Source organism: Mastomys coucha, unplaced genomic scaffold, assembly GCF_008632895.1.
Source record: "Mastomys coucha isolate ucsf_1 unplaced genomic scaffold, UCSF_Mcou_1 pScaffold16, whole genome shotgun sequence".
In the NCBI taxonomy this organism is placed as follows: Eukaryota; Metazoa; Chordata; class Mammalia; order Rodentia; family Muridae; genus Mastomys; species Mastomys coucha.
This window is the reverse complement of record NW_022196898.1, coordinates 65572673-65585850: the sequence shown is the minus strand read 5'-3', so window position 1 is coordinate 65585850 and position 13178 is coordinate 65572673. Positions and strand designations below refer to the sequence as shown.

Here is a 13178-nt window from a genome sequence, read left to right as displayed (position 1 = left end):
AAAAAAAAAAAAAAAAACATTTGTTTCGTGAGCAAAGGACCCTTTATTCTTGAGACTGACATTCTTATTTTTTTTAACATACTTTACATACTTCTCATTGCCCTCCTCCTATTCACTCCCTCCTACAGCCCTCCCCTTGTCTTCCCTCTCCTTCTCTGAGAGAGTGTCCCCTCCCTGGTATCCCTCTACCCTGGCAAATCATGTCTCTGGGTCTAGGTGCATCCTCTCCCACTGAAGCCAGACAAGGCAGCCCAGGGAGAAGAACATATCCCACAGATAGACAACACCTTTTGGGATAGCACCCGCTCCAGTTGTTCAGGACCCACACGAAGATCAAGCTGCACATCTGCTACATGTGTGTGGGGAAGCCTAGGTCCAGCCTGTGTATGCTCTTTGGTTGGTGGTTCAGTCTCTAAGAGCCCCAAGGGTCCAGATTAGTTGACTCTGTTGGTCTTCCTGTGGAGTTTCTATCCCTCTCGGGGCCCAAAATCCTTCCCTCAACTCTTCCCTAACATTCTGAGGTGATTGCTTGGACAAACTGCTTTATCCTTTGGGCACATAGATATCGCTTTCCTTTAGGGATTGTGGAAGATAAACCTAAGAGATTTAACTGTGGTCTTTCCTCCCATAATATCATCGTGAAGGATACAAATGTCGGATAGTATGCAGGCAGTAGCTGTTGTCCTCCACTGATGAACTGATTACTAAGATAAGCTTAGCGTACCTGCATTTGTTGAGCAAATGCATATGTAACATTGCTCCCATAGACACTTGCATTCCACTTATAAGCATTATTGATACTTGAAGCACACTCTTTAGAACACATGTTCTTTTTTGTCGGAATCTGTCATCAAACCCAGTTCATCTTGTGGCTCTGAGTGATCAAATATGACTGCTCTAGGTGGGATGATGATTCTAAAGTCTACTGTAGGGAAATTAGTCATCCTCTAAGCTTAGGTGACTATATGAGCTTTGCTATTTATATCCCACACAGGAGGAGTATAAGGTCTTGAAGCAGAAAGAAATAGAATATCCTCCTTTGATTTGAACTCATTTTCTATTTTCTTCAATTGTTGTAATATGCCATAAAATTCCTTTAAGGAAGTGACAGAGTGAAGAGGACAGAATTAACTAATTCTTTGATACGGTTTGCCATCTTCCTGCTGGAATTTTTAACAGATTGCTTTGTGTTTACTAAGGACTTGGAAGTGGCTGAGAACATATACAGCCGAATCCCGTTCTCACTGGCCATTGCTCGAATGCTTTTATTGGTATTAATGGTCACACCAGTTTATTGCCTTGGAAGTGGCTCAAGAGCCTGTTCATAGTGCCTGGTGCTCAGTCAGACAGAGAGCGACTAATTGCTGATTTGTGTGTGTATATGCAAGTATGATGTGTATGCATACATACATCCACATATCAGTCAGTGTGTACATATATTGTTAAACATGTTTTTACTGCTTGTAGATCTTCTGTTCTTACTGTTTCCATATCATTTATCATTTTGCAAAAGAACTACATTTTTGAAGTGTTTTGTGAACATTTAGATTCCTAGGCTGCTAAATCTGATGGATCCTCACCTTTTCCAACTGCAAAGAGATCGTTTACTAAGATATACTGTATGATATTGTAAATATCAACTTTTAAGGATGGTGTAATTTCACAAGCTTCATAACAATTTGTAAACCATTAAAGCTATACCCTGTGACATAAACTGCTTAATTTTCAAGTGGTTTGCCTGTGTAGGTAGTTGTTATTTTCTGTGATGGGAGATATGTTTGCAATATTTTTTATTTTATTCCATCTTTCCTCCTGAAGAAAAATCTCAACCTAAATATTACAGTATATAATTTTTAGTATGCAAAAATGCAGTTAAGTGGGGCATCAGTATAAGTGGTTATTTTCTCGTGAGATGCCAAGTATGAATTAGACAAGTGCTACTTTTATTTTGGCCTGAGGTTTAAGCAGTAGCTGTGAGGTTGATATTGAACCTGTGTCCTTGACACATGAGTTGGCACAGATTTTTGGTTTGCTAGGATGAGAGGACTTAATATATTTACTAAAATTTTAAGAGCGTAAGCATGGAGCTCAAAAAAAAAAAAAACTCCCTTGAGAAATAACAGGAATAAAATCTTTTCACATTAAATATCCATTAATTACATTCTTTTGGAAAAAGTGGCAAAATCACTCTGAGAAAAAAAAAACCTTAGAATTTTTACATACCAACAGCAGATTTTAGTGAAAGCAGTTCTCTTGAACACATTCCAAGAAAACAGTCTTCTCGGTTATATTCAGGTTATTTTCCAGATTTTAAAAATAGAACTTTCCTCAAATTCTGAATTCTAATCATGTCAAGAAAAGAAGAATGTTTGAAACCTACATTCAGAGCATACTTTCTAAGCGAGAAAGCCACGCCAGAGTAATAGTAGTCAAAAGCCTGTGGGAGCCAGATGGCTGTTGGAAGACAGATTTTTCAGTTTCGACTTCAGATTTAAGCATGGTGTTTGCTTTCTTTGTGGAAAAAACCGGAAAGTTCGCTTAATTTCATCTGCTGCATGAATAGATGACTGGAAAAAGAAAATACAGGCTGACAAACACTGAATAATTAAGATTCAAGTTTTCTTAGGGACCTATTTTTTTTTTTTTATAATTTCTAAAATAGAATGAAGCAAATGTCTTCTGTCTTCTACTGTACGGGCTGTTATGTTTTTCTGCTTCCCTCAGACATCTCGTGGGGAGTTTGATTCCAGTGAATTCGAAGTCAGACGACGTTATCAAGATTTCCTTTGGTTGAAGGGTAAACTCGAGGAAGCACACCCCACTCTCATTATTCCTGTGAGTTTATAAGGGTTTGTGAATCTTGTTGCTTATAATATAGCCACTGTGTTTTCTTGAGCACTTTAGAGTGTCTAAAGCATAATACCAAACATAATACCTTTAAATCCAATAAATTTTACTTATCTTAGGAACATTTACTCCTAAACTCTTTGATTTAACTGTAGTTTTTTTTAAGTATTATAATATGGATATAACACTTATTTATTTATTGTGGAGGTAGCCTAGGGATGCAGTCATGTATAGAGAGTCTCAGACTACTGGAGGGAGGGGTAGTTCTCCTTCCACCATGTGTATGCCCAGAGATTGAGCTCAGGTCATCAACCTGATCAACAGGAGAGTCATATTCCCAGCCTGTACTATGGATTTTTCATAAACTTATTCTTATAAAAAATGATGAGGTGTTCAACTGGTCTTCAGAATTCTTGGCAACCTGATGTGCCATGCTATAGGCAAGATTTTAGTTTTCTGGTTCATTTTTGTTTTAATTTAATTGTTATTTGTGTTTGAGCATACTCATGTATGCAGGGCAGAGTACAACTTGTAGGATTCATTTCTCTCCTTCCATCCTGTGGATTCTGGAGATCAAACTCAGGTTGTCAGACTTGAGATCATGTGTCTTTATGTGCTGGGCCGTCTCATTGACCTTCAGATAGATGTGTTTTAAATAAATATTTTCTTTTTAAATTGGCACAGAGAGCAACAGGGTTCCTAAGAGCATTTGCATACATACTTGGTGGTTCCCTGCCACTCCTCTGTGACCTCAGCCTCCATACTTCTTGATTCTGTCTCTGTCTCTCAGCTCCATCTTCCATTCTCCACTCTCAATCCACTGCCATGGACACATGTTCTCACATAGTTGTTGCTTTTGTTTTTGGTCTCAGCCATTGCCAGAAAAGTTTATCGTGAAAGGCATGGTGGAACGTTTCAATGATGACTTCATTGAGACCCGCAGGAAGGCACTGCACAAGTTTCTGAACAGGATTGCTGACCACCCAACTTTAACATTTAATGAGGATTTCAAGGTTTTCCTCACTGCACAAGCCGAGGTAAGTGGTTCTATTTTATATTCATAAAATATAAATTTTAGTACCCATGTATTCCTCAGACTGCATGTTCTCTCTTTCTCACCTTTACAAATTAGGCAATGGTGTCCTGGAAGTGTTCAAGTGAATTGTTTTAGAAAATATTGGAGAAATGTTGGTAAATATTTTAGGTATAACCCTGATGCACCAAATCAACATGTTAATCATCAATAAGCAAGATGGAAATCTGTTGTCTTTTTCACATACACATATTCTTATTTCTGTTAATTTTTATTCAATCAGGGATGCTGTTTGCATATGTAATCAACATTGGTCAAGCATGAATATTTTGTTCTGTGTGTATAATGTTTACGGGTGTTTGCATGTGTATGTGTGTGTGTTTGTGGTACATGAGTGTGTGTGTGCCCACTCTTGTGTCAACACATGCATGCCAGAGCACTTAAGTGAAAGTCAGAAGACCCAAAGGGGTTGTGGAATGACCCTTTAACAGGGATCATATATCATAAATCCAGCATATCAAACATTTACATTGTAATTTATAACAATAGCAAAATTACAGTTATACAATAGCAACAAAAGTAATTTTATGGCTGGTAGGGGTCATCACAACATGAAAAACTGTATTAAAGGGTCGCAGCATTGCAGAGGTTGGAAACTACTGATCTCTAACCTTCGAAGCTCGTTCCCGGGGGATAGTATATGCTTTCCACTCAGAACACGTGAAAGCAGAGACTACGACAACAGCTTCCCAGAGACAGTTTGTACTGCAAGTGATGAGGTATGCTTTCTGAGGGAAGTCAGGGGCACTCATGGATGGAAGGGTCGTCTCGTTGGTGAGGGTTACTCTTTGGTTACAAATGTGTTTTCATAAGAGCTTTTGGAAAGAAAACCTGTGGGAAGACAGACAACATCTTATTCCATGTTTGTGTAAATGATATATTGCTTATAAATCTGCAAATCAGGAATTATCTTTATTCACAGATTATATATCTCTTTCCTATGAGTTTTGCTCTCTAACATTTAGTTAATCGCAGACAAGCCCATGTTTTCAGAAATGCTGTGGTGCCCCCTCAGAACCTAGTGAGGTCTGATTTGTGTTTTGTTGTTTGCTTAAGCACACTGTATTTCTCAAGGGATGATTTTCATGGCTGTATATCTGTTTTTTTTTCTTTTTTTTTTTCTAATTTGTAGCTGTCTCTCCCATATTAACTCTGAAATAACTAAGCGCATGTCTTCCTCAAGAGTTTTCTCTGCAGACAGCCAGTCAGTGGAGGTGGTGTCCTAGTTTACCCACTCCAGTGGCTCGAGAGCTGTGCTCAGAGAGTCTGGTTATAAACTAGAACAAGAACATGATGGAAGCAGAGTGTGTCCTGTACAGAGCAGAGTGCATCGTGTGCAGCAGTGGAACCTCTCAAATGAGCTTGCTGTGATCCCCGCCTCCCTGTTGCTTACATTGCTCAAGGACCTCGAACAAGTTATTCTCCCGACCATTGCCCCCATTTTCCTTTGTAAAGTAAGGAAAATAGTAGAAGCCGTCATGGGTTTATTGTCAGTTGTGTGTGTAAGACTGCACTGCATGTGTAGTTACAGGAACACACCAAACTGTCAGTAAATGTCACCTAGTATACTTGAAGAATTAATTAAGGTTTCTTCTCTATTCAGTAGTAATGTGGGTCCTAAGAAATCTTCTCTAGGTCATTTGTCTATGTAATCTCTTTTCTAAAATGTAGATTGGGAACTGGACAGATGACTCAGTGGTTAAGACCACTTGACACTCTTACAGAGGACCTGAGTTCAGTTCACAACTGTCTTTAACTTTGGTTTCAGGGGACCTAACACCTTCTTTGGCCTCTGAGGGTACTGCATGTGTGTGCTATGCATGCATATATACAGGCAAACACACACACACACGTACGCATAAAATAAAAACAATTTAAAAGATATAGATTGCTTAGCACATCTTCTTTATCACTGATCTCAGTGTTTTATTTTAAAGATTTATCCTCTGAGAAAACACCGCCCACATGTTTTCCATGAGCACTTTGAAATGGAATATTATACAGTCAAATGGGGTGTAGGAGGACGATACCTCCCTTCCCCCCCAAATTCAGATGTTTCAAAAGTGAATGCTTTAAAAGACACACATGGAAGTGTGTTGTCGTTGTCTCTGTCTTTGCTTTACTGCCACTGGGAATGCTGCCACTTGACTCGCTGTACTTATTTCACTTTTTGCTTCTAGGAACTCTCTTCCTATAAGAAGCAAGGACCTGGCTTGCTGAGCAGGATGGGGCAGACGGTCAGAGCGGTGGCGTCTTCCATGCGAGGAGTGAAGAACCGGCCAGAAGAGTTCATGGAGATGAATAACTTCATTGAAACATTCAGCCAGAAAATAAACTTAATAGATAAAATATCTCAGAGGATTTACAAGGAAGAAAGGGGTATGTTATGAAAGACTGAGCACGCAGATGCTTAGCCTCTTTTTCATCTACGCTTTGACTGCTATGGTGTGGTGCGGTGACACTGTTAGGATTTTACTTACAAATAATGCCTCACGCCTTGACGTCCATTGGAAATGTTTTGAGGAACTGAGGAGTTGGCTCCAGCTTTAAGGTGCGTGGCCTCCTCTCAGATATGAGGACTTGTGTCAGATCTCCAGCACCCAAATAGAAACCTGGGTATCTGGGAGGTGCATGGATACCTGGTGCTGGGGTGACAGAGGCAGGCAGCTCTCCAGGATTCATGGGTCAAGAAGTCTCTCTGAGTCACTAAGCCTCATGTCGAGGGCCGATACCCAAGGTTGTCTTCTGACTCTGCCCCACACCCACACATGCATGCGTGAGTACTCGCTCACACAGCTCACACAGGGAGACATGTACATCTCCTTGAACACGTACACACCCTTCCCACACACATAACACACTCTTTTCCTTTGTGATGATGTTTAGGTAGGCATGGCCAGTCCCCATTTGGTTTTATAGAGTTCTGGCTGTTCTAGTTTCTATGTGTAGCTCATGACACCATGGCAATGCCAGCCCTGAGCTTTTCAATTTAGTTTATGAAGTCGGTGTCATTCCACATGAGTCATCTCTCAAAAATTGAAGAATGGCATTTCAGGAATTGAATTCCAATATTTTACTGGTGGTGGGGAGGAGGATATGTTAAGTCATGAAGACTTACATATTGGAAAAAGTGGTGGTCTTTCCTATTATCTGCCTTTTAAAAACAATCATGCTAATCTTTAGTCTTTAATGATCCTACTTCAATTGTGTAATGATATTTATTTTCTAGTTTTAAAATTATAAAGAGATGGGAGAGCCAGCAAACGCGTTTTAAATATATGTTGGTACTGAAGAGGAGCCGCTTACAAGAAGTCACTCTGCTGATGCCTCATTTGTAACTTGTCTATCTCCATCATTGAACTGGAAATTTTATTTTATTTCTAGTGTATACTATGTAGGTGGCATCCATATGGTAGAAAAAGAGGTTGACTCCTTGAAGGTGTCCTCTAACCTCCATGTGCAAACTGTGGTGCATATACTACGCTCCCCCCCCAAATATAGACGTAAATGTATGTAAAAGGGGGGAAGGGAGACTGGAAGTAGGAGAGGGCTCAGTGGTTAAAGTATATGCTATGGAGGCGTGAGAAACTAACTGAGTTTACATCTCCAGCAATCACGTCAATTCTGGGCGCAAAGGCACACCTCTGAAACCCCACAGCTGAAAGCAGAGGGGTGACCCCAGAGGCTCCCTGACCAGTCAGCCTACACCAAAAGTAGGGGAGCTCTAGATTCACATGCTGAAAAATAAAAAGGCGAAAAGCTAAAGAAGCAAGCGCCAAAGATAAACCACTAGCCTCCATGTGCAGACACATGGATGAGCACACTCATATACATGTATGCATATATACAAGCATGCATACATAAACACAGAGAAGTAATCATGAGAAAATAATTTAAATATAAAACAGAAATGTTTTGTTTTCTCAAAAGTACAGAATTATTTTCCTAAATGTAATGCAATCTTTGCTTTGTAGTATCTGAGTGCAGTGTAATGATTGTGATTGATCCTCCTTACAGTCGTCATTCTCTCTCTCTCTCTCTCTCTCTCTCTCTCTCTTTCTCTCCTTCCTTCCTTTTTCCTTCCTTCCTTCCTTTCTTCCTTTCTTTGTCCTTTTTGCTTTTTCTTTTGTGTCCTCCCCCTATTTTCTCTTGGCATGAGGTTTTAAAATGAACTCCGCCCAGCCTCCCACATGCTAGGGTGTCAAGTGTGTACCACCACCCCAGCCTTACGGTTTTTCTTATTCTCAGGAAGCTAATTAGTTAAGTAGGTTCTGTGACTCCAGTTCTGTGAAGCAGATTCCTTATGCACAGTTAGGCTGGGCAGCAATTCAAAGCATGCTCTGGAAACTGCTGACCCCTAAGAGCCACAAAGATGTCCATGAGCTTTGAATTTACTGGCAAGGAGATCTTTAATGGCTTCGCTCTGTGTGAAGGAAGCTCAATTCTTACAGACTTGCTAAATCTGAGCTCTTGTTTCTAAAGTGAATGCTTCTGGCTCAAACTTGGAGACTTATTATATAAAATCAGGAGGATATAGGAAAAATTGGGAAAGAAGAAACCATTATTAAGCTATACTGCATGAGAATCATTAATTTAAAAAATAGAAGAATTAAAAAATGTGAAGCCTACTTAATAGAGCTGGAGACAGGATTCCATTCAACATATTGGAGATTCCTTTAGGAATTTTGAAATCTAACCTGTGCACACCATTCAGCTCCATACCAGGAAACTAGTTTGAGAGTTGTAACTCATGCTCGCTTTTGATCATTTTCATTCTAAATCATTTCATTTTGATCATTAAAAAAAAAAAAAGCTTGGTTTCCTTTTCCTTTTTGTTTCCCAATTTATTAAATTTATTCTTCAGATTTCTGCTGATTACATGTTGTGTTGTTTCTCTGTGCTATAGAATAAAGAAGAGATTATAGCTGTACCTGCCCCAGACCTCACAGTATACTTGATACATATATTTTAGTGGGGGTACTTACTAAATGTTGATGTGTAGGTATGCTTTTAATGCTGTGTAGTTTTAAGAAGGCTCTGCAGCATAAATTAGCTGCCTAGTGAGGACCATCAGCATGCACACATACTGAGAACGAAACTGTTAAAATTTTTGTTTCCTGTTTCGGGGTCATTAATCTTCAATACAGGTGAATCTACTAGACTCTGAAAAGTGAAGTTAAGAACTTGGAGTAAAACTTTTATCTTCATGAGATAATCTTAACTTCTTGAGTTCACTTGATCATAGGAAAACTTTGGCTAGCTGTAGCTTTGAGTGGCAGGATACGTTTCAGTGAATTATGCTGAGTGGAAAGAAAGTGAGCTCTAGAGGCTATCATTTGTGTCTGTAGTGATTCCTGGAGAGTCAAGGAAGAAAGCCTGTAGTTTTGCTTAGGTTAGTGGGTAGTAATTACTGTAGACAAGTTTGTATAGTTAAAAGAACAGAAGAAACACACGTTTGGTTTAGAGGCTTGGCTCCACATACTTAGATACAATTATCTATAGGTAATTATATGATAGATGGAATTTTATAATAGCTATGAGGGTTGTATAATATAATTTTCCAAGCTAGGATAATAGAAAAGAAATCTAGTTTTGATTATACTTTGTAGCACTTCAAAAACTGACTTTACAGTCTGCAAAGGCTGGTTCGTGAGTGAAGGATAATATAAGCATTTGTTTATATCCAAGCGTCAGAACTTGAAGAGAATGAAACAAAGTCCTTTCATACTGGCTATGATATGGGGATTTTCAATAACTTTTTAAAGAAGCTGGAGAGCTGGCTCATCAGTTAAGAGTTCTTACTGATCTACCAGAGGATGCCGACTCCCAGCAGCCAGCAAATCTAGCTTCAAGGGTCCCAGCACCCCTTTCTGCGCTCTGTGGGCACCTGAGCATACCCTCACATACCCAGCCAAATGAATACAAATAAAAAGTAAATCTTTAAAGGATTTAAACTGACAAAGATGTTTTTTTTTTTTAGACTATTTTGATGAAATGAAAGAATACGGCCCTGTTCATATTCTGTGGTCAGCCTCAGAAGAAGAACTGGTTGATACGTTGAAAGGCATCGCCAGCTGCATTGAACAGTGCTGTAAGGCCACAGAGAAGCGGATGTCTGGCCTGTCAGAGGCCTTGCTCCCTGTCGTCCATGAGTATGTGCTTTACAGTGAGATGTTAGTGGTAAGACCCTCTAACAATTGCCTTAGCGCTATTCTCTTCATGATGCCATCTGTGTTTCGACCACACTTTCCTGTCCTGGTTGGATGTTTTCCATGTAGATACCCAAGAGATATCTATTCGCTGTAGCCATGAATCAGTGGCTGAATGACTGCATAGATAACAACTGGGATGCTCAATAGGAACACCAACTATTTATGTGGCTGTCTTCAATCCAGAGCATCCTCAGTCAAGATGTACTTAAGGAACACTCTTCTAACATTTAGTTTTACTTTAAAACATGTCATTTTTTTATGCTTTAGAGATTTAAACCCTTGAGAGTTACTTTCCTGTATCATTTATGAATTTTAAACATATTTTATATGCATTAAGTATGTATTACATAGAAAGTGACCGAGAAGGGTCTTGATATATGTACCTTCAGGCTGTGCCTTCAGGCTGCTTCTGAAAAAAATCTTCCAAGTTAAAATGTTCTCATATACCATGTAAAAAGCCTCTTGTTCTTTATATACTTGTCTTGAGTTCAACTTAAGATTTCCAGATCCATGCGTTTGTTTGGTAATATTGTTTGCTAGGACAGTGGTTTTCGTCCTGTATTGTCCTGTGCTCTCAGTATGCAGGCTCTTTCTGGTGTCTAGTCTTTCAGGGGAATGCTGGAGAATCACATTGGAGGTGTATAAGCATATAATCCAACATCCTCCCTTCTGCTTGGAATTGTAGCCATGGCTGATTTCTGATGTTAGCCACCTTGATTTCTAGTAATTTTTCTTAGCTGTTTCGATCTTGGTAAGAAAGGGTAACATAGCCATGTGAGCATGAGTGATTTCTTTGTTTCTCGTGTTTAGGCCGTGTTTAGGCTTTACTTGCGAGTCATTAGATCTTGCATGAACTTTTCGGACGTTGGATGTTACCTGGATTCTGAGGAGTTTTCTATAAACAAACACTCCTTGCTTCTCAGACTCCATGTTTCATGGCTGAGAAGTCTTTCTTTCTGTCTACTGGCTCAACTGTGTCTCTTGGTTTTCTCTCATTAGTCACCTCTTCTCGTGATATTTATTGGAAATATGACTTGTCTGTTTTCTTCTATCAATTAGGTAGTACTTATCTCTATGTTAAGTCAAGCTAGAAAGCATGAAAGCAAAATCTTATGCAATTAAAGCTCTGAAAAAAAATCGTAAATCGTAATAGTCACTAGAAAGTCCCATTATATGGCTCCTTGATGGATGGAATTTTTTTATAGCCACCTGGGATATAATCGCTAGTTTTTATATTACATTTTTGCTTCTGTTTCATATTGAGATATTTTCATCTCACTTAAAATAATCACTAGTGATACTTTAATAGATAATGATTAAAATTATATGATCTTTACTGGCTATCTTATAAAATATATATTTCTATTAAAATATATTTATAAATTAATGCACAATACAGAAGTAGAACTTGAGTATGTGGAACTTAATGATAGTATGAATCATTTAGATTAGAGAAAAGAAAACGTGTCTTGATATTAATCAAAGTAAATGATATAAAGGAACTTGTGACAATTAGTTGAATTTTCTATTGTTTTTCCTGACATTAGGGAAAATGTTAATGTCTTCTAAAATAATTTTTGTGTCTTATATACCACACCTTAATTATGCAAAATTGGTTTCACTAGGACATCTTGATATATGTATATGTTTTCATTAGCCCCCTCCCACTCCGGATGATACATTTTCTTCCCAAGTTCTTCTTTCCTGACTTGTTTATTGATTAACTGAATTACATACTAAATTTTACTGGGCTGCTTACAAGATCATGGGTGGGGTAGTTATAGAAATAGGAACAATTTATCAGTGGTAACACCACTGAATAAAATTTCTCTCCCTCCCCTAGCAACTGTTAACAGCCTATAGATTCTCGTAGACACAAGGGCCTTACGAGCTCCTTAAGTCTAGCAGCTCTTAACTGGCTAAAAGTTACTAGAGAGAGGCAATTCTGCTAGGAGGGAAGCTTGGTCTCCGGATGCCCTTTTAACCCACTGCTTCCCAGTTCTCCTTGGAATGCTTCAGAGCCTTGCTGTTTGATTTCTCCATGCACCTTGAGTCTAGCTGCTTCCTTCTGTAAAGCATCTCTTCTTCGTGGGCTGCATCTCTCATGTCAATGGCTGAGGTGCTTTCTTATCCAGAGTCAGTTTTAATAGTCCCCTGATTAACATTGTAAAGTCCAGTGAAAGAGGACGACAGGGGATGAGTGCTCATGCTTCTGATGGTGAGTCTAAGTCTTGTAAGACAGTTGAGTTGCCTAAAGAAAGGCAATGTGAAACCCAGGGAAAATGTATCAAAGATGTAGACGGGGGCTACATTTCTATTGATTCTCAAGGGTATTTTAGGTGTAAGAACATTGAAACACGAAGTTATAATTATTCAAGAAGACAATATTGGACCATCAGCTAACCCAAGAAGCTATGACTCCTTATCAAACCTTAGCTAATAGATTTATACATTTTTGGGTCATGGTGAAATTCTTAAGGTGTGAATTTATGCTCCAGCTCTCTGATTTTGTGCTGTAATTACTGGTTTGATTAACTGTCCTTTTTGGGTCAAAGAAGATGCTCCACTAATTATAGATCTTTTCAGGTTAGTGACTCAGGTGATCTCTCAGGTGCCCCAGTGGATGATGGCACATTTCCATTGCTCTCACTGACCTTTATTGCTTATTTGTTCTGCTCTCTACTCTCTTTGAAGACTTTACCATCAAATATTAAGCATGTATGTAATACTTGAACTGATAAAATGTGCCCAGGGAAACCTAATACAAGATTTATAAAAATAATTTTAAATACTTGATTACAGTTGAGATTTTAAAGAGAGTAAAGAAACCTACTCTATAAAAATATTTATAATTCTAAATGACTGATTACATCAGAAATACATGCCTGATGATTCTTTTTTTATTAGATATTTTCCTTATTTACATGTCATATGATTTCTCCTTTCCCAGTTTCCCCTCCAAATAAATAAATAAATAAATAACAGACCAAAACAAACAAACAAAAAAAACAAAAAAAAAACAAGAA

General features: G+C 38.6%; 1 protein-coding gene across 1 annotated transcript in view; it reads left to right on the top strand.

Annotated features, from left to right (window-relative positions):
* The window catches only part of Snx7 (sorting nexin 7), an 86298-nt gene that overhangs the window by 26521 nt on the left and 46599 nt on the right, over nt 1-13178 (top strand). The window contains exons 3-6 of the mRNA XM_031375298.1: nt 2725-2835; nt 3720-3884; nt 6121-6319; nt 9921-10120. Coding sequence (XP_031231158.1) covers nt 2725-2835; nt 3720-3884; nt 6121-6319; nt 9921-10120 — 675 coding nt within the window. The remainder of the gene's footprint in view (nt 1-2724; nt 2836-3719; nt 3885-6120; nt 6320-9920; nt 10121-13178) is intronic.